The sequence below is a fragment of the Tachysurus fulvidraco genome, chromosome 1 (assembly GCF_022655615.1).
Source record: "Tachysurus fulvidraco isolate hzauxx_2018 chromosome 1, HZAU_PFXX_2.0, whole genome shotgun sequence".
Lineage (NCBI taxonomy): Eukaryota > Metazoa > Chordata > Actinopteri > Siluriformes > Bagridae > Tachysurus > Tachysurus fulvidraco.
The window spans coordinates 35,161,140-35,188,833 of record NC_062518.1 but is presented as its reverse complement, the minus strand read 5'-3'; the positions used below and the strand labels follow the sequence as shown (position 1 = coordinate 35,188,833).

Sequence of the window (27,694 nt, the reverse complement as noted above, 5' to 3'; positions counted from 1 at the left end):
ACACACACACACACACACACACACACACACACACACACACACACACACACACACTCTCTCTCTCTCTCTCTCTCTCTCTCTCTCTCTCTCTCTCTCTCTCTCTCTCTCTCTCTCCCTCTCTCCCTCTTTGTGTGTTGTGAACTGTGTTGTGGAGTTGTGTGTTGTGAACTGTGTTCTGGAGTTGTGTGTTGTGAACTGTGTTGTGGTGTGGTGTGGTGTGTTGTGAACTGTGTTGTGGAGTTGTGTGTTGTGAACTGTGGTGTGGTGTGCTGTGAACTGTGTTGTGGAGTTGTGTGTTGTGAACTGTGTTGTGGAGTTCTGTGTTGTGGAGTGGTGTGTTGTGAACTGTGTTGTGGAGTTGTGTGTTGTGAACTATGTTGTGAAGTTGTGTGTTGTGAACTGTGTTGTGGAGTTGTGTGTTGTGAACTGTGTTGTGGAGTGGTGTGTTGTGAACTGTGTTGTGGAGTTGTGTGTTGTGAACTGTGTTGTTAACTGTGTTGTGGAGTTGTGTGTTGTGAACTGTGTTGTGGAGTGGTGTGTTGTGAACTGTGTTGTGAACTGTGTTGTGGAGTTGTGTGTTGTGAACTGTGTTGTGGAGTGGTGTGTTGTGAACTGTGTTGTGGAGTGGTGTGTTGTGAACTGTGTTGTGGAGTTGTGTGTTGTGGACTGTGTTGTGGAGTTATGTGTTGTGAACTGTGTTGTGGAGTTATGTGTAGTGAACTGTGTTGTGGAGTTGTGTGTTGTGAACTGTGTTGTGGAGTTATGTGTTGTGAACTGTGTTGTGGAGTTGTGTGTTGTGAACTGTGTTGTGGAGTTGTGTGTTGTGAACTGTGTTGTGAACTGTGTTGTGGAGTGGTGTGTTGTGAACTGTGTTGTGGAGTGGTGTGTTGTGGACTGTGTTGTGGAGTTGTGTGTTGTGAACTGTGTTGTGGAGTTGTGTGTTGTGAACTGTGTTGTGAACAGTGTTGTGGAGTTGTGCGTTGTGAACTGTGTTGTGAACTGTGTTGTGGAGTGGTGTGTTGTGAACTGTGCTGTGGAGTTGTGTGTTGTGAACTGTGTTGTGAACAGTGTTGTGGAGTTGTGTGTTGTGAACTGTGTTGTGGAGTTGTGTGTTGTGAACTGTGTTGTGGAGTTATGTGTTGTGAACTGTGTTGTGGAGTTGTGTGTTGTGAACTGTGTTGTGGAGTTGTGTGCTGTGAACTGTGTTGTGGAGTTGTGTGTTGTGAACTGTGTTGTGAACTGTGTTGTGGAGTGGTGTGTTGTGAACTGTGCTGTGGAGTTGTGTGTTGTGAACTGTGTTGTGGAGTTGTGTGTTGTGGACTGTGTTGTGGAGTTGTGTGTTGTGGACTGTGTTGTGGAGTTATGTGTTGTGAACTGTGTTGTGGAGTTGTGTGTTGTGAACTGTGTTGTGGAGTTGTGTGTTGTGAACTGTGTTGTGGAGTTGTGTGTTGTGGACTGTGTTGTGGAGTTATGTGTTGTGAACTGTGTTGTGGAGTTGTGTGTTGTGAACTGTGTTGTGGAGTTGTGTGTTGTGAACTGTGTTGTGGTGTGGTGTGCTGTGAACTGTGTTGTGGAGTTGTGTGTTGTGAACTGTGTTGTGGAGTGGTGTGTTGTGGACTGTGTTGTGAACTGTGTTGTGGAGTTGTGTGTTGTGGACTGTGTTGTGGAGTTGTATGTTGTGAACTGTGTTGTGAACTGTGTTGTGGAGTTGTGTGTTGTGAACTGTGTTGTGGAGTTGTGTGTTGTGAACTGTGTTGTGAACTGTGTTGTGGAGTTGTGTGTTGTGAACTGTGTTGTGAACTGTGTTGTGGAGTTGTGTGTTGTGGACTGTGTTGTGGAGTTATGTGTTGTGAACTGTGTTGTGGAGTTGTGTGTTGTGAACTGTGTTGTGGAGTTGTGTGTTGTGAACTGTGTTGTGGTGTGGTGTGCTGTGAACTGTGTTGTGGAGTTGTGTGTTGTGAACTGTGTTGTGGAGTTGTGTGTTGTGAACTGTGTTGTGAATGTTGTGAAGTTGTGTGTTGTGAACTGTGTTGTGAACTGTGTTGTGAACTCTGTTGTGAACTGTGTTGTGGAGTGGTGTGTTGTGAACTGTGTTGTGGAGTTGTGTGTTGTGAACTGTGTTGTGGAGTTGTGTGTTGTGAACTGTGTTGTGGAGTTGTGTGTTGTGAACTGTGTTGTGAACTGTGTTGTGGAGTTGTGTGTTGTGAACTATGTTGTGAAGTTGTGTGTTGTGAACTGTGTTGTGGAGTTGTGTGTTGTGAACTGTGTTGTGGAGTTGTGTGTTGTGAACTGTGTTGTGGAGTTGTGTGTTGTGAACTGTGTTGTGGTGTGGTGTGCTGTGAACTGTGTTGTGGAGTTGTGTGTTGTGAACTGTGTTGTGGAGTTGTGTGTTGTGAACTGTGTTGTGAATGTTGTGGAGTTGTGTGTTGTGAACTGTGTTGTGAACTGTGTTGTGAACTCTGTTGTGAACTGTGTTGTGGAGTGGTGTGTTGTGAACTGTGTTCTGGAGTGGTGTGTTAACTGTGTTGTGAACTTTGCATTATCAGTATTTAAACTTTTGACATGGATGTTAATTGACCATACACTTATATATATATAGCTTGATTGTGCCTCATCTTTCATTTTAAAATTTTAAGGTAATAGTTTAATATTCAAGTGTCTATCTGATCAGTATTTGATTACAAGCTATCTTTCCCTGCTTCATTTAAACACACACACACACACACACACACACACACACACACACACACACACACACACACACACACACACACACACACTCTCTCTCTCTCTCTCTCTCTCTCTCTCTCTCTCTCTCTCTCTCTCTCTCTCTCTCTCTCTCTCTCTCCCTCTCTCCCTCTTTTATTCTGTAGTCTTTGCTCATATTTTCCTCTCCTTTCTTCAGAGTGACCCAGAAAGCACTCCCCAAGCCGAGCCTAAATCCACACCAGAAACCCCAAGGAGACATAACTCTGTGAAGTTTTGTGTTTGTGTGTGTGTGTGTTTGTGTAAAAGTAGAGCATGGCCCCTCAGGTTATGCTTCATGATGAGGAGACCCCTCCTGCTCCAAACTGCTCAGCAACCTGTTCACCATCTACAGCCTGACCCAGTAAACACACACATTCTTACACTTGCAGTTAGAAACTCTTCTCTCATGTCTGTTCCGTGTGTGTGTATGTGTGTGTGTGTGTGTGTGTGTGTGTGTGTGTGTGTGTGTGTGTGTGTGTGTGTGTGTGTGTGTGTGTGTGTGCTTGACAGTATGAGTCTGAATCAAAACGTCTTATGTGAAATCTGCGTTTCGAACATTTTTGACAATATCCTGCCAAATGCCACCTGGTGCACTTTTTAATGTAGTCTCAGATTGAACAGCGTTTCATCCAGACCAGATTTACTTCAGCATCATATCCTTGATTGGAAAAAAAGAGCAGCAAAAAAAAGAGACCACCCAGCCTTCTTGTCTCTCTGTCTATACCTACATTATGTTCCTGAGCAGGTTTGTCTCTCACAAGTGAATAAGTACCATCATGCTTTGTGGAGGAGTGTGTCATGTAAGTGTGGTAATGGCGCTCAAGAGACAAAATGCTCTATTCATGCTAGAATGAGTCAACAGGATAAATGTTTGGTATCGGAGTTAGCGAATTAGCTGTGACCATGCAAAAGAATTATTCACTATGAAGTAAGGTCATTTTTATGCATAAGAGAAAAGTAACAACTGAAGCTTTTGCATGACTGTACTTATTCAGATTAAAGTATTAGCATGACAAAACTAATCAATTCTTCTCTATCCAGCACAGCTTTGAATAACCAGGTAGTCATAAGTACCTCAAAACCTGCCATGTTAAAGCATCACAAACAGTGTGTATTGCTTCCTCTTATCTCACATAACTAGCATGCTAGTTAGTCTTAACGTCTGTATGTCTTAACTTAAACAATAGCCTAGTTGTTTGAAATAAACCTTGACACTTGAATTAAGACAGCTCTTTAGCTAGCTTAGCACATACATTCTGACACTAAATGTGTTCAGTTACCATGTTATTCTCTCATAACGTGCATAACAGACTTGATTTAGAAAGCCTTAATCCTTGAGCCCATTTTGTGCACTGTGTGAGCTGAACATGGGGTTTTTAATTGGAAAAATGGAAAATTGTGAATGCACAAAGAACCTTGTCAAGTGTCAGTTTTTCCTGGTAGTAATTTGAACCTTAATACACAATAACCATTATCTACCATGTAGTGACAGACAAGTTCTATGTAGATGTGATTCATATGCATTTAATAAATGGTAGTATTTAATTGAGACAGAAATAAACTAGCACCTACAGTACTTTTCTTTCCCTTGTAATTTTTGCCGTTTAGGAGCCACCCAGGAAAATTACTGTGTTAATGTGTGTCCAAGAGTCTATGTGTGTTCATCTGTGTGTTTTCATTTACTGCCTCACTTCCACTGTATTTTTGCTCCCTCCTGTCATCCCTCCATCAATATCCATTAAAATCGATATTGACTATTATTTCCTTTCTCCACTAGTCTGAATGTAAACCTATACCTTTACACATGACTACATTGTAGTGTATCTGTACACACCCAGTGCAGAGCTCTAATTAGAGAGCAGGGTTGTGGGGATGTGCAGGTCACAAGCTTCTTGTTCCTCACATGATTAGAACGTTTACATAGGACTTGCTATCATCACTCTGCCTCCTCTGGTGCTGTATAGCAGTCTGCAAGGGCGTACACGCAGACCAGGTCGTTAGCCCACCACATTAAGAGAGTCTACATACAGTATGGTGTCCACTAATTATGTAGTGAAGTCAAGTGTCTTCTGAACTCCTCCATGATCATATACTCTATATGGTACAGCTATATGGAGCACGAACTGTGCCAGACAGATACGCTTATACACAGAGGATTGCATTTGGTTTTATTATAGATATACAGTAATATACAGTATGTAGAAAAGTATTATACATTATTCCATAAGGCTAACACTGTTCACAGAACAGATATGACAAAATATCTTTCCCTTGACTTAGGGTCCAGATGAATAAAGATTTAACTTGAAAAGTATGAGAGAGTATCACAAAGTCAAATTTGAAAAAGAAAAAAGCTAATCAATATTACTATTAATGTTTGTGAACATTTATGTAAAAATCTTGGCAGAACAGCATTCAGAACACAGCGTGGCCAGGGAAAGAGCATGTGAGCCTTTTATTACATTTGGAAGTCGGATAGTAACGGAAACCTTTTGTAAAACAAATAATGTTACAACCTTCCAGTGTTTATTCTGCTTGTCTTAGGCTATAATTATATAAAAATGTAAAAAACTTCTAGTACAATCTTTCTGAAATCTATTTAGGTATTCCATGGGATAAATCATACTGCCAAGACACTTACTATTTACAATAACACCCTCTCTCTCTCTCTCTCTCTCTCTCTCTCTCTCTCTCTCTCTCTCTCTCTCTCTCTCTCTCTCTCTCTCTCTCTCTCTCTCTCTCTCTCTCGCTCTCTCTAACTCTCTGTCTCTCTGTCTCTCTCGCTCTCGCTCTCTCTTTTCCCTCAGTTCTCAGTTTTGGCACATTATGTTTACTGATGATTCCACTTGGCCTGCTGATTTTTACAAGAGTGCAAGTTTGATTAGTATTTTTCTGCTTTTTATCATTAAACTCTATTAAACCACTATGTAAATCCCTCCAGGATTTCAGAGTTTCTTTATGATTCTTCTTGTAAACACCTACCAGTGAAGACATGTATGTAAATACTTCCTGTGGTGGCCGCACTCATGTTTATCAGATATGAATTGAAGAGAGCTTTGGCTGAATGCATGCTTTGATGACGTCACATGACGTGTTTTGCCCCATATCTGCAGAAACCTCTCTAATTTTGAAAAATAAGAAGCTCTTTCGAATACTGCAGCGTTTGTATGATTTTTAATGAGCTTCAACCTTTGAGTCGGCTGAATTAATGGAGTTGTGTTTTTCCCTATTACAACATTAATCAAAGTAATTCCAAAGCATTCTGTTGCCTCGGTTGCTAGTTATCTTGCTTTGCCTAGCCAGGTATATGTGTCACCTGTACACTTGTAGCTAAATGTGTAAAGACATTGTACAAACACACAATTTTGTTGAATTTAATTACTGAATACATTCTGCAATTCCCAGGAATGTTGGACCATCTTAGGAGAATATTAAATCACATTTTCGTACTAAAGATTTTACTTAATGTAATAACATAGGTTAAACAGTGCTATTCCAACACTGTTACCACCTATGAACGAAACTCTTCCCCATTTTAAGATCCCAATTTAACCTCTCTCACAATTTCAGAAAATATATCACATAATTTATATTGTATGCAGTTATAATAACAATTAACTACACGTCAGTGTTCTGTTTAATGTAAGTTAGCTAAAGTTACATAGCTAGATAGATAAAGAGTTTGGAAGGTAACAGTAATGTTAGGAAATTGTTACAGTGAGGAAAATATTGTTCATGAATATAATTGTGTAATGTGGGAAGATTACATTAAATTGATTTGAGTTTATCAGCCCAGGCTTTAGATCCACATGGTCTGTGTAAGCGCAGCTCGACTCTAATTCCCAGCTTTGTCTGAGTGCTATTTGGTCATTCGAGTTTTAGACTGATGTTAAATATGATTTATAGTCCAGTTGGCTAATTGATGGGAAATCTGATTAGGCAACCACTGAATTGCAGCCCTAAAGAAAGCGAGTGATTGGAGTCAGCTATTAGAATGACTTTGAGAGAATAAGATGTATTGTAAAGGGAAGAAAGTTTGAAACACTGATCTCTTGCGTGACAGAGGACAAGTGAATGACGGTGTGTTGCCATAGCAACGAGTCCGGTGGTAATTTGTTGAGTGACCGTAATAGCAATTGGTTTTACTGTACAAAAAGAAATAGAATATGATGCAAAGATTATGTATATAGGGTATGAGTGAGCTCTCCATGTTTCTTTGTTTCTTTCTTATTATCTTGCTTCGTTTGTGAGTGGGGAGTGGGGAGGTGTGTGATTAAGAGTCTTATCTTCTTGTAAGACAAATGAAATGTGTTATAATTAATTATGCTCCTCATCTTATTCTTATTATATCTTGTTATATCTTATTATATCTTGTTCTCTCTCCTTTCTATTTCTTGCTCGTTTTATTTCTCTTTGTCTTTAATTAGGAGTAGAGTCAGGTCCTGGGCCAATCCCGTGAGATCTACAATGATCTCAGTGCTCTGTTATACTGTGCTCAGAAGCTCATCATCGCTACCTCTATTCATTCTCAATGTTCACCTTAACCTGTTCATAATCGTGTAGTGATAGTATTTGGAGCATGCTTTTTATAATGGTATTGTCACAGAGCAACTTTTGTGGTCTAAAGTCTCATTGTGCAATCCAGCAGTTGCAGAATAAAGGAATGACATCTTTGAATTACTATAAGGAAGAGACCCTGAAAGGAACCAATACTCAAAAGAGGAACTTGTTCACTGGGTCTGGGAAGAAACTTTAGTTAGTCATGTTAGTCACGTATACCACATATATACCAGTAATATTGATTTTTGTTTACAGATGTTCAGGATGGTGCCGTATAGGTATAACAATACAAAATTACCACAACTCAATGCAAACAACAACAAAAACAAACACAAAACAAAATTCAGTGCAAACGCAATGAAAATGATTTGTCATAGAGATTACAGAAAGTCATGCTCATTTCTAACTCTAGAGAAAAACTGCCTAATGAATTTATCTTATAAGCAGCTGGTTGCTAAAGTGCAGCATGTCTAATCATTGAGCTCAGAGCTTTACTTGAGTCAAGTTAAATGTTTTTTATGGTCATTTCACTATATAATCTGTATATAATTCAGAATGAAATGTTGGTTCCCCAGACACTGGTGGAAGACATAATACATTTGCACAGTACATAGATCTAAATAAAGTGCAAATGCATGATAATGTGAGACAAGCATAAACAAGACAATACATACACAGAACAATAAATACACAGGATAGTTGAAAGCCAACTAGACAGGACAAGAGAAACAGTGTTGAGTGGATAAAAGTAGTGCAAATCATTGTCTGTAAACTATTGACTGTGACAGCAGCAATTGATCATAGTAGCAGCAATAAGAGTCATAATAGTAAAGTGTCCAAAAGGTGCAGTTATAAAGTGCTCAGTGATGGATGTACCGTGGTGGTTGTTGGTTGCTTTTGATTGGTTCAGCTGAGTGTTAACAGGCAGCAGGATGTTGAGAATTCTGACTGCCTCAGGGAAGGAACTATTGCTTATGGAGTTGGTAAAGATTCCCTGGTACCTTCTAGGTGAAAAGTCCATAAGAGGAGTAGGAGATGTTCACAATGTTGGTGGCATTAATACAACTCTAATTCCTACCAAATATAGTATACTCAATATGAGCTAGCAGATTGACAGGATCAGGGATAGTGATATGGCACTGCCTCAACCAATGATATACTTCCCCAATTTTTATGAATTAAAGCAGGGGTCTGCAGTTTTATACACAAGTTGCTCATGTGTTAGCAGGGATTTGATATAACTAAGTGTGAGTAATTCTGATTTAACTCAGCTCAGTTGTAAGTTGGTGTATCTAAAATTGTCTGCCAAATATGTAAAAGATTCTACAGTGGAAATAGGTTCTAATCTTGAATGACCGAGAAATTTTTGTGGTGTTAAGGTCTAGGCTGTGAGTTCGAATCTTAGGTCCACCAAGCTATAACTGCTGGGCCCATGAGCAAAGCCCTTAACCATCAATTGTTGAGTTGTATGAAATGAGATAAAATGTAAGTCACTCTGGATAAGGGCGGCTGCCAAATGGCATAAAAAAAAATAGAAAGCTCTTTGCATATTATTTATAACTGATTAGGACTGAAGGTTTGGGATGAGATCAATAATGCAGATAATGCAATTCATGGCATTAATTCAATAGTGATGGAATGCTAAACGGATGTCATGTATCGCTTAGGGGTCCATTCGTGAAGCAGGTCACAAGCTCCCGGTTGTGCACAGACAATAACAGAACAGAGAGATGTAGCTAAATGTTAGCACTGTAACTTATGAGTCCAGCATACAAGATAGATAGCCAGGGCCATTGTACCCTTGAACTGAGCCTGTAACTCCTGAAAGACTGTAACTGTACTCAGCTGAATGATGACACTTGTGTGTAAATGACACAATCAGGTAAGTGCCACCATGTCACAGAGCAGTGGGCGGGCAGGAAGTAGGTTCGAAGGTTTGAAATGCTGTCATGCAAGTGAGGGCAGCTTCTAGCAGGTCTCTTGTCATCCCTTAGACGGACAGGCAAGGTTTGAAGTGTACAGCGAGTTCTGCTGGGATTCTGGTACTCAGGCAGAATTGTGCACCATTGCAACAGAAAAACCAACTCACCTGGAGGACAACTCCATAATGACAGACAGGAAAATACATGATGTGTAGTTATTCATCAGGAACATGCTGCCAAACCAAGCTAAAATACAGTCCTTGCCAGCTTTACTATCCATCAGCCAACCTTCTAATTATCTAGTTATTACTTATTAGATTGTTTCTGACATTGACCTTATTTTTCTGTTGCCCTCTATAAGTAGTTGCTATCTGATACCTTAGTAGGGAACTATAGTATAGTGGATTAAATGTAACATTCAATCTGTGGATAAGAGTGTGTCTGTAGAGCTGAATGTTTGGTAAAGTTATTCTTTAAGCCTTATATCTGCTTTCATGTTTTTCTCAGGCCTCCAAACTCCTTTCAAACTCAACGTAGCTTAATTAGCACAACAGAGACAAGTGTAGATTAGGCAGTGTTTTAATATATTTTGAAATGGCAGTGTCAGGTCTTCTGCTTGGACATTTTCTGTCTTCGGTCACGTGTCTTGTCATACTTACCTGTTTGTTATTGGTTTAATCATTATGTGTATTTATTTTCTCCGCTTTGCAGTCAGCTTTGCAGAGTCCTCATTCGTTTGACGGTTTCTGTGTTTTGGTTCTTGTTTCACATTTTTATTTTTGTGTTTTGTTAATAAACCTGTTTTTATTTTGTTATCCCTGCATTTGGGTCTGCTTTTTATCCCCATGCTCTCTGACAGGCAGAGAACCTTGTGAGTGAATGTGTAGATGTGGGTTGGGGTGAGGTGGATACAAGCAGACAGTGGATGCTGGCAGAAGCAAGAAAGAAAGGAGAGAGTGACACTATACATTAGTAGAGTGACAGAAATAGAGCAAGCATGTGCATTTCAGGGGTTATGTATAAAGCTCTTAAGGGTACTCTGGAATTCATTTTAGACATTTTTGTGTTATTCTCGAAAACATAAAAACAATCTGTGTTTTTAATCAGAAAATCAAGAAAGCTTTTAAAATATTTACAGTTTGTTATGTCAAATTGGACTTGTTTTTCCTAAACATGTTTTTCCTAACACATGAATGTTGCTACTATACTTTCACAACAGTTTTGTCCACACTTTGCAGAATTTTCATTTAATAGATTTTGAATTATATTTAGTGTTCTTTGACTAGACCACCCCAAACCATCCACCTTGTTCCTAGCAAGCCACTCCTTGGTAGCTCTGGCTTTATGCTTGGGATCACTATCCCGTTGGACCATGAACCCATTTTAAGTCATCCATCGGTTTCTTCCCCAGAATCTTCCTGTAGTTGGCTTCATCCATCATCCCCTCAATCTTGACTAGTTCCCCAGTGCCTGCAGATAAGAAACATTACCACAACACTATGCTCCCACCACCATGCTTCATAGTCAGGATGGTTTTATTTTGTTTATGGCCATGTTAGCCATCAGATGGACCTTTTTGAAGGTTACCTTATATGCCAAATGTATGCAACATTTTGATAGTGTGGTCATGTTTTATATGTTGTCCATGAAATCCTGTGTCTTTCAACTTCCCTTGCATCCTCTCTCCATAGTTTTGAAGGACGCCCAGATTTTGGCAGTTTGTGGGTGGTGCCATGCACTATCCACTTCTTAATGATAGTCTTTACAGTGCTCTGTGGTATTTTCAAAGCTTTGGGAATCTTTTTATATCCCTCACCAGATATGTACCTTTCCACAGCTTTGTGACTGTGTTGCTTTTGGAGGTCTTAGCAGCCCAGGCTGCTGCCTTTTTTTGAATTTGTTCTTGATCCTAATGTTAGAAATGTTTTATTGTTTGTTTTGACTTTCTTAAATGTTGAGCGTAAATTACTCCAGAATTTGATTTATTCCTAAAGCTAAATGTGAAAATGGTGTTTTAATTTTCTATCTATTGCATCTTTAATTAATGGTTGAGAAATCGTTTAATAAAACGAATTTCTGTCTCTCCACATCACCAGCTTTTTTTTATTTGTAAGTAGAGTTCATCAAATAAGGAGTAAGCATTTCTTATTGATCTTATTTAGATTTATCACAGTGGAAGAGGCGGGAGTGATTAAATTAAGTCAGTGCACAATGTGGAATAAAGGGCACTTGAAAGTAGATTCATTTTATAGAATTAAATGCAAAAGTATTTATAGAAGGTGTTGCAGATAAGTTGTACATATGATACTGGGTTTGGAATAAACCATGACATGGCATTCTATCATAGGAAAATATTCAACTACTGAATGGAGTGATGTGTTTCAGTGTAAAAATCAAGACATTGTACAGTTAACTATAGTTCTGTTAGACATTACAGCAGCTATAAACAATTATCACCCAGCTCTCTTTTATGCTCAGATTGTCATGTTATATATAAACTGAAAAGTCAAAACTCTCTAGCCTTGTAATGTAAACACTGGAGACCAGCTAAATAAACAATATACATATTAAATACATGCCTTCTCCCAGAAAGCTTTGATATACTGTCTCATGCAATTTTATACTTGAGTCTGTGTAATATATAATAATATATAATAAATAATAATAAATAAATAAATAAATAATTAGCACTTACCCTGCCTAATTAGCTAAAAGCGTGCATGACAAATGGGGAGTATGTTTCTCATAGATATAAAAAGGCATGTTTGAAATCAGTGCTTTTTTAGTCACACTAGATATTTTTGTGTAAAAAAAGGCTCCATGGAGGAGTGTAACATCAGCCAAACTCGTGTGATAGTGTGTCATCTTTGTGTAGCTGCCAACTCTTCAGAATATCTTTTTGTGCTGCTGTGAAATAGAAAAGGCTCACGCTGTGTGCACACTGTTAGTAAAGCAACACTGTTACTGTTATATGGTCTGATAAATGTCTATAATTGGGTCTATCATAATTAACAATAAACAATTTCTTTATAGATAGTCTATAGGAAGAGGCTTAGCTTAGTAAATGGTGGTAACTAAGGTACTGTAGTTAATGTAGCACAGTTACATCTGATACATCTGTACCAAATTAATAATTTACAATGACACGTAATACATAATATAAAGCTTAGGATAGTCGCTCTTTAACAAGCTGAATATTTCCACCTGCATCTTTTCCCCTTCATCATTTCACTTCAGCTGTGACCTGATTAGTTGCATAAACTAAAAAAAAAACACTCGAGAACACACAGCACTTCTGAAAAGTTTTTGAGAAGTGTTCAGCTCTGAGGGAATAAGTGTGAGCCGTGACAGTAACGTTCTAACCACCTTCTGCTTCCCATTGGAAAAATAGCTTTGTGTGTGTGTGAGAACAGCCTAACTTCTTGCTGTGCGCACCCAAGTAGAAGGACATGTGGTTATGATTTTGTTGTGACTTTGGATGCGAACATTAGGTTGCTAAGCTGTGTTTAACTTCACTTACATTGTTCTTGCTTGCACTTTATGTTAATTTTAGCCTATCTGAATTTTCAGCTTCAGAGTCTTTAAATATATTTCTTGTGTGACAGTTTCCAGTCTTAAATGCTGTGTGGAAACAGGAATTTGTGTCACAGCTGAAGTGAAGAAAAGCCACCTGGTACAGACTTCCCATTAAAATGCATGAAAATGACAATCTTCAGAGGGAGTGCTAGTAAGTGGAATATGAACATGTGCAGAATTCATGTAGTGAATTTTTTCTTATCGATTAGTTCCTGCTATTGTGTGCTAAATCAATAAATTCGACAGAAACTCAACAAGTGAGTGAGTCCTAAAGGTGGATGTGTTTGTGTGTGTGTCTACATGTGTTTATATCTGTGCTGTAACTGAGTCGGAGAGGAAAAGAAGGAAAAGTAATCAGCAGGAAAAGAGGTGTGGTGTGATTAAAATCGATGACAGATAAAGATACAGAGAGAGTTATGAGGGGAAAGTTAATGTCCTGGCCAATTGATATCATGTTGTGGAAGATGGCCAGTGGACACAGCTGGCAGCTTGGCACTTCGCAAGACGCTGACACTAATGTGACTTCAGTCAGTCACACGTTCACCTTCAGCTCCTGATGAGACGTCTCCATGAAATACGTGTAGTGTGAAAGCTTTAGGTCAGACTGCCTGCCCTGAAAATATTTTTCAGCTCATAAAACATTTATAAAGCAAGAAGGGATGAATAGGTAATGAAACAGAAAAAGTAAAAGGGCAAAAGAGAGAGAGAGAGAGAGAGAGAGAGAGAGAGAGAGAGAGAGAGAGAGAGATGTGGTTGTTTAAACATACATGAAGACACAAGAAAGAATTGGGTATATTATAGATGGCAAGTGAGGAAGAGCAAACTAGTTTCTCATGGAGCAAAAAGGAAGATGGATAAACCGGTATAAAAGTTTAATGAAAAAGAAAAAATATGAAATTTGACATTTTAACCAATGGTTGAATTTTTTTATAAAGAAAAAAATGTCCACACTAATCATATCTTTTGATTTTCTACAATATAAATGTCTTTGTCCCATACCTGCAAAGTAGTAGCAGTTTGTATGACGGATCAGACATATATTACACATACATTACAATAAACACCAGGCTAATATTGTCTAGGTCCCCTTTTTGCTGCTAAAACAGCTCTGACTGATTGATTGTATATGAAAAGTATATAAGAAAGAAAGCATTTAATAAAACCTCCAATCCTTTACCGTTTAGCTGCATGGTTGAACTGTTTGCTTGTATCAGGGTGGTTTGGAAATGCTATGTAACGTCATCATGAGGTTGAAAGTTTATTTGATCCACGACCAAAAATAAATCCACATATAAATGAAGTTGATAACTGTTGATAACTCTGATCTCTGGGTTAATATAAAACATTCAAACCTGTTATTCATATATTCCAGAGAAGCACAACAGAAAAGTGTTTGCACAGATATCATGGAAAATTCTACTCTTTTGGCTCACAATACCGTGGTACTGCTGGGATTTAAAATCACAATCCCCCACCAGTGTCACTGCTATCTGTGGGCTAGAGCCAAGGCAAGCAAAATTGGCTGTGCTGTTTGGGTGTAAAGATATCAAACCTTCTGCTCTGTCAGTCAATATGACACAAGCCAATAGCTGGTATGTATGTACAGTATAAGCTTATGTAAGTAGAATAGAGTCTATATAGTGCTTTCTGCTAAGTGTGTTATTGTAATATCATCACCAGCAAATTCCCCTCCAAGCCATCAAAGGGAACCCTGGCCAGAATACTAAGCCTCTGGGTTCACTTCCGAATAATGAAGTATCGAATATTGAAATAGATGAAGTATTGTTAGTCTAACTACAATATTCCAAGCCGCTGTTCATTTAGTTTGTTTAGTGCGCTCTGTGTATGACCTGTTTTTTTTTATACCTGGATTTCTCTCTGTTTTTGGATTGTGTCTATCGGATTTGTTTGCTCTGTGGAGATTTGACTCTCTGCTTGTTATCATTGTATTGACTCTGACTACTGTTTTGGATTTTTTGTTTTGTGTTTTGCTCAATAAACACCATATGGATTCTACATATCCTGCTCCTGGTGATTCATCACAGTTATACTTTGCTGTGACAGAGCATAAGCAGCAGCTCAAAAAGATCCGGTTGGCTGGCTGATGGCTTCCTGTGTCTCAGTGAAGCATGTGCCTTCACTCTCCCTGGGTGGTACAGTAGTTGTATGATAGGAGGAGCTGGCTGGTGGGTGGCAAATGGCAGGTGACAAAATTGAGAAGAAAAAATGAGAGGGTGGAAAAAAGTTTAAAAAAACTACACTTAAGATGTTGGTTCATATTGGTCACTGTTATTTATTTTCAGTGACAGTATGAGCATCGGTTCATGCAGGTGTTTACTACTTGGCTTGTTTTTTTTTTTTTTATTTGCAAAGCTATATATTATATTATACAATATATTAACAGCAATTAATACAGAGAAAAGTTCATTAATGTTGCTTATGTTGTATCAATGCTAATGTTCAGGGTCTGTTGATGTTTATTTATGTGATAATATCAGTTAAGAAAACCGAACCCAAGTAAAAGGGATTTACTGTATCAATCCTCAATACCTAACAAATTAAATAAACACTGTGATGTCAGGATCTCTTAATACATTGAGTAAGCAGTTTAACAAACAGATATTATATTAACACAAGGTTGTGTTGTGACACTTACATTAGAATGTCATGAAAACTGACATTGTAGCTGAATGCATTTATATTATATTCCATTTTAGCTCACACAAATCAGTCTAGACAGTGCTATAACTCACCCAATGGGCAATACAGATCTACACCCAATCTAAATGTTATTTTAACATGACAAAACCTGTATTTTATACCTGACTGATGACTGATGAAATAAACCTGCCTAAATGTTTATATAGTTGTTGAGTACAGCTTTGGCATGTAGGTCTCATGTCGCCTTATGGACATCACTCAAATATAGTGTAACAATCTCTCTCTCTCTCTCTCTCTCTCTCTCTCTCTCTCTCTCTCTCTCTCTCTCTCTCTCTCTCTCTCTCTCTCTCTCTCTCTCTCTCTCTCTCTCTATTTCTGGTGTTTTTGGAATGTTTCTCATTCCAGGTTTGTTGTTCGTAGCTCTACCATGACCTCAGCTTCATCATCTTCCAATAGTAGATTTATAACTTGGCTACTTTTTAAGTTGTATTCTGTTTTGATTTTAGATCACCGATTCAAGGGCATGCTGTTGTTTTTTTGGAGTGCTAGACAACCGCTTACGCCACTTGTGCTTGCATGTAGCATATACACATTTTACAAATGAAAATGTAAAATAGAGGGGAGAGAATTTCTGGCATGAGGAAGAAAAATTTGAGACAACTGCATTGCATATAAAACAAATTTTGCTGCATTGCTTTAGGCGCTCACTAAGCATCTCGAACTCCACAGGACTGTGTGCTTGGCGTTCACACATTACTATATCATGTTTTTCGATGTTTCAATTCTTGTTTCTTTGGTTTTGCTTGGTTTCACTTTTTATCTCTCTCTCTCTTGCTACATGTTATAATGTACTGTAGCAAAGCATTGAATGCAGGTGTATGAGGTACATTGGGCTCCATATTGTAGCTTTTATGGACACAATATTAAGACAGAACACAGACAGAAATGGATATGTATCCAGTATGTGGAAGAAAAGTTAGTTATTTGCAGTTTATGTTCATTTGGTACCATTTAGTCTGGATCTTTTTTGCATACTTAAAATTGTCATTGATTAGCATTTTGTGCTGTGCTGAGGAAGACAATCAGCACCAAGGCCAAGGTTCTTTCTCCAAAAAAATTGGATGAAGTGAAATGATGAAGGAAGAAAGAGATACAATGCTTCTGGTCTTAGAGTTTAAGTATCTTGGGATTTTATACACAGGTGATTGAAAAAAGAGTGTGCGAGTCTGACAGACAGATCAGGTCAGTAGCAGAAGGGTAGCAGTTGCTGTACCTGTCTGTGATGGTGAAGCAAAAGCTCTAGTCAATCTATGACCCTATTCTCACCTATGTTTCATAAGCTGTGGCAAGTGACTGAAAGGAAAAGACTACAAGTAATGAGGTGCCTTGGCAGGGTCGCCGGACTTGCTCTCTATTATAAGGTGAGGGTAAGAGGAGCCAGTCGAAGTAGTCCATTCATGCTTTCTAGAATGGTGTCCCCAGTTTGGCTCCCAATGGACAGAGAATCTTGAGAAAACCCAGACCTGTTGGCAGATATCTCATTGTTGAACATCTCTGGATCCACCAGTGGAATCTTTAGGGGTAGAGATGTCTGGGCTGACCTTCTCAGCCCATTACCACCACAACCCCCAAAGGAAAAGCAAAGGAAATGAATGCATAATGCATCAAATTCAATTTACACTACAAACAACAGCAATGATAAAACATGTTGGCACAGTGGCTCTCTGGAGAACAACATTTCTGTGCATTTAGGCAACATGTAATCATGAAACGTGTCATACTGAGGCAGGCTAAAACCTCATAAACATACACTTCTACCCTCACCATACCCCACCATAGAGAGATATATATATAGTTTGACTATGTCTCACTGTGTGTGTGTGTGTGTGTGTGTGTGTGTGTGTGTGTGTGTGTGTGTGTGTGTGTGTGTGTGTGTGTGAGAGAGAGAGAGAGAGAGAGAGAGTGAGAGAGAGTGTGTGTGTGTGTGTGTGTGTGTGTGTGTGTGTGTGTGTGTGTGTGTGAGAGAGAGAGAGAGAGAGAGAGAGAGAGAGTGTGTGTGTGTGTGTGTGTGTGTGTGAGAGAGAGAGAGAGAGAGAGAGAGAGAGAGATGTGTGTGTGAGAGAGAGAGAGAGTGAGAGAGAGAGTGTGTGTGTGTGTGAGAGAGAGAGAGAGAGAGAGAGAGAGAGAGAGAGAGAGAGAGAGAGAGTGTGTGTGTGTGTGTTTGTGTGAGAGAGAGAGAGAGAGAGAGAGAGAGAGAGAGAGAGAGAGAGAGAGAGAGAGAGAGAGTGTGTGTGTGTGTGTGTGTGTGTGTGTGTGTACAGGCGGGAGCAGGTGGTGAATTTTGGAGAACACGAGCAGCTCATAAATGATGGATTTCTCAGACCCTTTGCCTGGATGCAGTCTAATTTTACTTTTTTCCTTCTATCTCTCTGTCCACATCCATGCTCATAAAGAGGCCAAACAAATACACAGTTTCATCTGAAGAATCAGATAATCTGTGATCTGTCTTCACACACACACACACACACACACACACACACACACACACACACACACACACACACACACACACACACACACACACACACACACACACATAGCTGATGCCTCTTCCTAGATTTGTGGTAATTATTGGAGCTTGGAGAATAAAAAGATTTACATTTGCATGATTATATGTACATTTGCATGATTAGATGATTACGCAGTTTAGTTTATGTACTTGTAGAAACGATTATACCAAACTGCTTTGTGTGTTTCAAAATGATAAGACTTGTACATTGTAAACCTACCAAAAATCATTATGGATGTTAAGTGTTTATGTGAGCGAAAGATAGAGATGTCTCTAAATACACCAGCCACTAGTACATTTTCTTTGGCATTATTAGTCAAGCCAATTCAGAGATGAGAGACTATGCTTAAAGTTAACTTTAGTTTTAGTGTGTGTTTGTGTACATGTTGCAAACTCTCTGTTTGTGTGCGCTGTCACAAAGCTTTCAATCTCTCTCTCTGTCTCCAGCAGTGGCATTGATTCTACATTGGCACCGTTAAGCGAGCGCTTGTTACCCCGGCTACTTTAAGGGCCTTTGGTTAGATTTAATGCCACTCTAAGTGGATGACTTTTGAAAATGGCTCTCTTTGGATGCAAAACACTCAGAGAAATGAGTCGAGAGAAACGTTTGTCACTGGTGCTTTGAGAGATTCACAAACGGCACTCTGACCAGCAGGAGCTGTTAGAGATCAGGTGGCTGTGTACAGTAATAAATCACAGACCATATGCTCTTTATAGCCACCACACCCTATGATGAAATCACTGTGGCCTTGTGTGTGTGAGTGTGTGTGTGTGTGTCACAGACAGAGTGGAAGAGGGATAAAGACAGAGCAGACAAGATCTTAATTGTGCAGCTGGATTGTTTTCAAGAAGGCGAGCAGAAAATTCGAATAAGAGACAAACGAAGAGGAGTGAGCGAGTGGGGATGGAGAGAGGGGAGTGAGAAATGGTGAAAGAGGAAAAACAAGAGGAATGATATTGGAAGGAATGAGACAACGTGAGCGATAGGAGAAAAACATATTTTTAATAACCGTACATAAATAATATGAAGATATGGCATGTCAGTCTCCCTGACTGTCTGTAAAAGACTGAACAAAAAACAACAAATATACAGTATGCTATCTGAAATCGAGAGACAGCGTGCCAGGACAGAGGGAGAAAATAGAACAAAAGCAATAAAATGAATACCATTTTTTATGTGCATTTTATTTTTTTGCTTAAAAAAACTAATCTTATAATAGAGCCCAATTTTTGGTTTATGACTTTGTTTTAATGCTCCTTTTAACATAACCTAATCGACCCACTCGCTCCATTTCGATCCCAGATGCCATATCCAGTACTCTATTAATTCAGTTGAGGTTTGTTAGTGGACCCTTTAAAGGGGTGAGGGAATGAGTCAACGAAATAAGAAACGGACAGATGTCAAACCATATGCCAAGAGCATTGGGCAAAAGACAAAACACATAAACCAGGAGCCAGAAATATAGTAGCAGAAGAACATAAGGCTTGGTGTAGAAAGGTGACACAGAGAGTATACTTCACAGTGTATTGTAGTGAAGGGAGTTTTTTTTTTAAGCAGTGTACATAGAAACTGTTCAGTGGTACAAACATTTTCAAAGACATTAGTTTTTACTCTTTTTCTACCCAGTAATTTCCCATCCCAACATAACAAGCTTAAAACAATAAATAAAAGAGTATTTTTTAAAAAAAGGTGGGTGAGACGGAGGGGTTTCTCAATTTACTCCAAAAAGGGGGAAGTACCTTCTGCCATCATCACTTTTTATACAAATACTTACATGTTAGGTCCATTCCTTTATCATTTTATTAATGTTAAGGTCACATTCAGATAAAACACAGACCAATGGGCTACTTGCACTCAAAAACCCATTTCTAAGTATTGAGAGACATAATGACAAATAACAATGTTAGCAACAACAAAGAATTGTGTGAAGTAATGTTAGTTCTGGTTTTTGTTTCTATGAATTACATACATACATATGTATGACATACAATATACAACCTAAACACTTTCTAAAACCAATCTCCAGTTTGTTAAAAGAAGCTTTGCATGCATTCTAACCTATATGATGAACATTATTGAGTTGCTCCAGGTGACGTAACTCTAAGAGAAGATCCTAGTAAAGATACGTTATTTAAAGGGCTTAAAAGAGCTCCTAAGGTTAAAAAGTATTTGGAGCAGTGAGGAGGACTGTTAAGAGTTTCAGAGGAGAAAATGGTTGAAAAGTGAAGAGGGAGAAAAAATGTATTGTATGCAATATTTAATAATGATAGTGAGTTAATAAAATGCTACAGATTAGATCGTGTAGGGATTATTTTGGTGACCAATCACATTAGAGATAACATCTCCAACACAGTGGAGAAATACACACACACACACACACACACACACACACACACACACACACACACACACACACACACACACACACATACATGTAGATGTGCTCAAATCTCCGATACAGAGCCGAAATGCATTCGCAGCAGGAATTATATAATTTGGCACTATGAAATTTCTGTGCTGTCAGAGATTTTTACATTACTATACATTTATTACATTTATAAAGTGAAAAAAATGTAATGTCCGCAACACTGTGTATAACTCCCATATTTATTAATTTATTAAAAAGCAACTTTTTGACCCTACTGGGTCTTCTTCAGGCCCTTCTTCAGGCCCTTCTTCAGGCCCTTCTTCAGGCCCTTCTTCAGGCCCTGCCTGCCAGAAGGAGTGATGTGCACATAATTACTTATTTAACAGAATTTTTATATTTATAACATACACAAACATAATCCCTATATGATATAGCCTCAAATATCTTGATATAGAGACAAATTGAAGGCTTATAATAGAGGAGATTTTAAAAGGGCTCCATTTTTCTTTTTATTGGACAGGCAATCACAGTCTACAAAAGAACATGTCATACCATGCCAAGATAAAAATTGGTGTTTGTGAGTTGCTCTGAGATTGGTCCTGAATCACGCTTAAGATTTCAAGCTAGAAATTTTGAAAAGAAATTAGGAGCTCTCTGAGATCATTCTTAGAATCCTTATGAATAAGGGCCCTTGGGTAAAATAGCACAATTGCTATTATTGTGGACGAACTAAAAGTGGAAACACTGTATTTAAACTGTGTTTGCCCAAGTAAGACATTGAGTTTAGTTTAGAGTTGTGTTAGAATCTTTTTTAATTCTTTTTTAGTCTGACTTTACTGTCAATCACACACACACACACACACACACACACACACACACACACACACACACACACACACACACACACACAACACACACAAAACACACACACACAAAAAACACACACAACACAAAACACACGACACACACACACACACACACACACACACACACATTCACACACACACATACACACACACACACACACACACATTCACACACACATACACACACACACACACACACACACACACACACACACACACACACACACACACACACGCACGCACACACACACACACACACACACACACACAATCACACACACATACACACATACACACACACACACACACACACACACACACAATCACACACACATACACACATACACACACACACACACACACACACACACACACACACACACACACACACACACACACACACACACACACACACACACACACACTCACACATTCTTTTTCGGGCTGCTCCCTGTTCGAGGTCTGCATATTAGATTTTTCACAGGTTTTACGCCGGATGACTTTCCTGACGCAACCCTTCCATTTTATCTGGGCTTGAACAGTTAACTCTTCAGTGGCTGGGTTTTACTGTGACTCACATAATGTTGCTTAATGTTGAGCACCAAAACCAAATCTCACAAAAATCTTTGCAGGCTTTTACGTTTCAAATTCCATTTTTTCAAACACCCTGAAAAGTGCCTCAGGTGTTATTTCAAGCAAACAATTTGTTCAAAAATGAACAAAAGCAGCTGTTGCAATAAGCTTTGTAAATGTTAATGTGGGTTTATGTCAGATATCCTGAATAATCTGTGTTAAATTTATGCATCACATATAGTTAACACCAAATTGTGAATCTTTCCTTTTTTCAATGTTATAAATATAAATATTTGCTTTTTTTTTTTCCCACTTTGTTGAAAAAGCTTCTCTAATTCCGTTTTCTAACCTGATTTTAATTGAATATGGATTGATGAGAGGTATCACAGTGACAGCAGAGTTGCAATGAAATAAGCAAAGCTGTATGAAATTTGACTCTGGATAAAGACATCTGATTTATTGATGGATATTTTTCTGTGAATTTTAAAAGTGTGTGTGTGGGGGGGGGGTGTTAAAACAGACAAAGCATGGTATTTGACTTTATTATTTATAACTGACTTTCGTTACTTTGTCCTTGTTCTCTCTTGCTCTGTGTGTGACAACAGACAAAGCATTATATGCCCTAGTTTATGTAGCAAACTTCCATACCGTTTAATATTCTGTGTGTGTGTGTGTGTGTGTGTGTGTGTGTGTGTGTGTGTGTGTGTGTGTGTGTGTGTGTGTGTGTGTGAGAGTTTGTAGTTTTAGTTCAGTCCAGTCACTCACGCTGGTCTCCAATTATTTTGTTTCTCTCTCCCTCTTTAACTTGTTTAATCTGTTTCCTCTCCACCTCATCACTAGTGGATCTTGAACAATGAGCTGCTCACTGTTCCCCTTGAGCCTGTTTCTCTCTTGCACTAAGTCATTATCTCTTTTTCACTCTCCTTAAGTAGATCTCAATCTGTTGACTGCATCCTGGTGCAGATGTGCCTCTGAGAGTTTTCCTCTCTCTCTCTATGTGTGTGTGTGTGTGTGTTCAAGTGTGTTCAAGTGTAAATCTTTGAAGCACTATTATGAAGAAAATGGTGGGAATGCATGGGTTATGCATGAATATAGACCATGAGTGATACCATCAACTTAGGTTTGAGGTTTGTGTAACCCTCAAATATAATGATCTGTTCTATGTGTTCACAGGAAGATTATTGAAGTGAAGATCATTGATGATGAGGAATATGAGAAAAACAAAACCTTCACTATTGAATTGGGCGAGCCTGTTCTCCTGGAGATTGGACAGAAACATGGTAAAGAGTGTGTGTGTGTGTGTGTGTGTGTGTGTGTGTGTGTGTGTGTGTGTGTGTGTGTGTGTGTGTGTGTGTGTGTGTGTGTGTGTGTGTGTGTGTGTGTGTGTGTGTGTGTGTGTGTGTATCAGGGATGTGGTAGCCTAGTGGTTAAGGTGTTGGGCTACCAAACAGAAGGTTGTGAGTTTGATTCCTACGTCCACCAAGCTGCCACTGCTGGGCCCCTGAGCAAGGCCCTTAACCCTCATTTGCTCAGTTGTGGTTGCTTCTGCCATTCCGTCCTTCAGCCATGTGCTTTCTCGCTTTCCACAATAATAGGGGTGCTGAAGTGACGCTGTCCTTTCAGCACCCAGGTGGCAGTCGTGCAAGGAGTGTGTCTAGGCTGCCTGTGGGCAGTGTGTGTGTAGTAGTACTAGGGTTGAGCAATATATAAGAGATAAAACATAAAGGGCCGCTATGTTATACGAAAATACCAAATAATGAATAACGTGTTGGTGTGATGCAGTTTGATGGCTTGAGTGTCTGTTGCCACTCAAGTTTATTACTTATCTAGCACATCTTTAACACACATTTGTTTTCATTCCTCTTACAGTACACTACAGTAATTTGCAATTTCCATGTTTGAAATATACAACCATTGTTACAGTGTGCGGCACCTGTGGAAGCGCAATAGAAATGATACTGTATTCATTTTAACATGCAAGTTGTCTTGCATATGGATCTACTGTGCCGTTAGAGAGAATTTGTCCTTCTAACCAATCAGAATTGAGAATTCAACAGCTCTCTGGTAACAAAACAATAAGTTACTAGTGATCACAGTGGAACTTATCAGTAATACAAAAGAATACAATACTCACAAACAATACTCAGTGTACTTTCAGAAAAATCTGTCCAATGATTCATTATATTACAATAGTGTATCATACCACCCAGCCCTACTTAGTACAGAATTCTTAAACCATTAGCCTTTCTTATATAATCTCCACCATTAATAACTATCAGACCTTAGATTCATACACACAAGCCTTAACACGTGCTCTGTAGAGACCCTTACTAATGAGACAACACTCGATAGCTAACGTCTACATCAGGCAGTGTCATAAGTTTCAATGTTATCATCCTGTCCACGCTCTGTGTGCAAAGTGTGTGTTAGACATGACAGCTCTAGAAATCAAAGAGTATGATTTTGAAAAAAGGAATGACTTACGGTATTTGCATTTATTTAATTTCAGAGCAGATGTTTAAGGAACAACATTATGTACAAATACCAAGCTGCATGGAAACGTTACTTCAGGAAAATAATTGGCTGTCAAAGGATCAGCTAGAGCAAATGTAGTGACTGCAGGCTACCACTTTGCCTTTCTGTTAATTAAATAGCTGGTCCTGGCATGGCCTCTTCATTCCCACGCCTTATTCTGCTATTCAATTAACAACACCGTGCTCTTGAGATTTATTTAACTCCTGCATCTCAGGAGCTGAATGGAGACATGTATCTTCCTGTTAGTTAGTCATTTTTACTTTATCAGTCTCTCTCTCTCTCTCTCTCTCTCTCTCTCTCTCTCTCTCTCTCTCCCTCCCTCCCTCCCTCCCTCCCTAGGAGACTCCAATGAAAACAAGCCTGCAGTGGGAGCAGAGGAAGAAGAGGTAGCTAAAATGGGATGCCCCAGTCTGGGAGAACACTCCAGAATGGAAGTGGTGATTGAAGAGTCCTATGAGTTTAAGGTAACAATAACAGACACTAAGGAATTTCCAGTATACAGCAGTAGCTTGTAGTATTCTTTCACACAGCATTGCGTTCCTCTATTTTATGGTTTTGGCAGTACTATTGATTTTGGCAGTATCGTTTATATCCATCAAGCTTCTGTAATGTATTACCCCAACAAGCCATATAGTCATCCTCAGGCAGGGAATAATTATTGATATAGTTATAGCATAAAGAACTACTATCCTATCTCTACTATGGGTCTGGAGGAATGGGTTTTCCCCTGTTTTACAATTACAACAATATTCGAACATCCCTCAAGAATCTTTTACATTACCACTGTTACATTAAACCATTAGTCAAATTCACTACATGTGCATGAGTTAGATTTTTATGTAAAACACATGATAAATCAGGAGGTAGTTTTACAAAGATTTCCAAATATGAGAGGACACAATACCCTGCATGCAGCAGTGCACAAAACTTTAGTTCCACATTTTGACAATTCAGTGTGAACCAGCTATCAAATTTTTACAGACTTTTTATGTTTATCCCATATGATAACGGCATCATTATAGCTTCCTTGTCCAATCCACTGCCATCTGAAAATATCACATTTGTGTCCTAGATATTCGTGTAAAAGCTCATTGAATTACTACTTTATTAAACATGTTATTATCTAATATGTAAAGTGTATTCGTTTGTGTGTGTGTGTGTGTGTGTGTGTGTGTGTGTGTGTGTGTGTGTGTGTGTGTGTGTGTGTGTGTGTGTGTGTGTGTGTGTGTTTGTGTGTGTAGAACACAGTAGATAAGCTCATTAAAAAGACCAATCTGGCTCTGGTAGTTGGAAGCAGCAGCTGGAGGGAGCAGTTTGTCAGCGCAGTAACCGTAAGCGCAGGTAGGCTACAACACTGAACACTTAAAACCATAGACTAGATCTCGAGTGCTTATCTTGAGATTATGAAAATATCCTTGACCTCTTTGTGCTATTTAAAATGGATAATTAAAAGAGTCTAATGTCTAAACATAGGGGGTTAATCCAGTCTGACCTCAAGTCAGTCCCGAGTAGCTTGATTGATGACTTGAGCATCTGATCCATATTTATTCTGTACTGCCCTTTCTTAGCTGTTAAGCATCATGAAATATTCATAAACTATCTGCTTGTCATGGTTTACACTTTGCCCTTCTGCCCTTTTAGGTGATGATGATGAAGAAGAGAGTGGTGAAGAGCGCCTTCCTTCCTGCTTTGACTACATCATGCACTTCCTTACAGTCTTCTGGAAAGTTCTGTTCGCCTTCGTGCCTCCCACTGAGTACTGGAATGGCTGGGCGTGTTTCATCGTATCGATCATTTTAATTGGTCTCTTAACGGCAGTGACGGGGGATCTGGCTTCCCACTTCGGCTGCACTGTTGGCCTGAAGGACTCCGTTACTGCTGTGGTGTTTGTAGCACTGGGCACCTCAGTACCAGGTCTATAAATGAATGAATGAATGAATGAATGAATGAATGAATGAATGAATGAATCACAATGAATAAACAAATTAAGAAAGTAATTAACACCAGTGTACATTATGGTTTGTGTTTTTTATTGTTTACTAGAAATGTAAATACAATCACCGAGTCTTTATTGGAAATCATTACATTTTAACTGTACAGGGTTCATCTTTATTTTACAGGGTTACGGTTTTAGTTGTAATCGACGTCTCACAAAAGAGAATCATTGTCTTCCTTTACTGCTCAAAAAAGGAACTCCCTTCCTTCATCGTAACCCCAGCCCTCAACATTACTCTAAACCAGCCAATATAGAACATCAAGAATATTATTAATGTCACATAAAAACATATAAAAATGGAACAATTCATCTTTATACAGATCTTAGTGAGAAAAACGTTGCAGCTTTGTATAAATATAAATCGAATGCTATTTTTGACTCTTTTGTCACAATTTATATTAAAAGACCTAAATCAAAACTTAACTGAGAATTAATTCAATCTAAAAAAAATGCTCAAGTAAAAGAAGAGTCTATTTAAAATGTTTATGCCTGTCAGACAAATCTGCAGCAGCCATCAGGTGAAATCTGCAGTTAAAGTGTGTTATAACACTCTGTTCTGTTCTGTCAGAAATCAGCAACGGTGACGTCCATCATGTTTTCTGTCACACAAATAAATATCAAAAAAATGAATAAATGAATAAATAATATCCTCTTTCTCATACAGAGGACAGGACTTGTTTTAGATGTTTTAAATATTGCTACTACAGTATAATTCATCATGCACTGTCACAGTCAGTCAAACACACGTCCTCAAAGGTGGTAAGACTGTAAATTCAGGAGAAGTGCTGTATGTTTTAATGACTTCAGCCAGCTTGTTTTCCAGGTTTAACTTTAGTACTACATCATTTCCAAAACCATCCTTTCTACACCTGTTGCTTCAGTTGATCTAACTTTTATTCTTTAATACTCTTCAGTTTCTCCTTTTACGTTGGGTTTGTTTTTGTCACTTAGCCTTTTATAATTTGAGCATATTTCCAACTGTTATATGTAGCATAAATAGATGCATGAATGATCTGACTAAACCACATTCCCTTCCTCTTTCCCACAGACACGTTTGCCAGTAAAGTAGCTGCCATTCAGGACCAGTATGCTGACGCGTCCATTGGGAACGTGACGGGCAGCAATGCGGTGAACGTGTTTCTGGGCATAGGTGTGGCGTGGACCATCGCCGCTGTGTACTGGCGCAGCAAGGGCAAAACCTTCCACGTGAACCCAGGCTCTCTGGCCTTCTCTGTCACACTCTTCACTGCGCTTTGTGTGGTGTCTGTGAGCGTGCTGCTGTATCGTCGGCGCCCCTCGGTGTCAGGAGGAGAACTGGG

At 38.9% G+C, this 27,694-nt stretch overlaps 1 protein-coding gene across 2 annotated transcripts in view; it reads left to right on the top strand.

Annotated features, from left to right (window-relative positions):
* slc8a4b (solute carrier family 8 member 4b) overlaps positions 1-27,694 on the top strand; it is a 71,774-nt gene that overhangs the window by 40,937 nt on the left and 3,143 nt on the right. For both annotated transcript variants that reach the window (XM_027142799.2, XM_027142797.2), the window contains 5 exons: positions 23,018-23,124; positions 24,719-24,843; positions 25,621-25,720; positions 26,021-26,293; positions 27,424-27,694. The exon at positions 27,424-27,694 is cut by the window's right edge and continues 3,143 nt beyond it. In XM_027142799.2, the coding sequence (XP_026998600.1) occupies positions 23,018-23,124; positions 24,719-24,843; positions 25,621-25,720; positions 26,021-26,293; positions 27,424-27,694 (876 nt within the window). The remainder of the gene's footprint in view (positions 1-23,017; positions 23,125-24,718; positions 24,844-25,620; positions 25,721-26,020; positions 26,294-27,423) is intronic.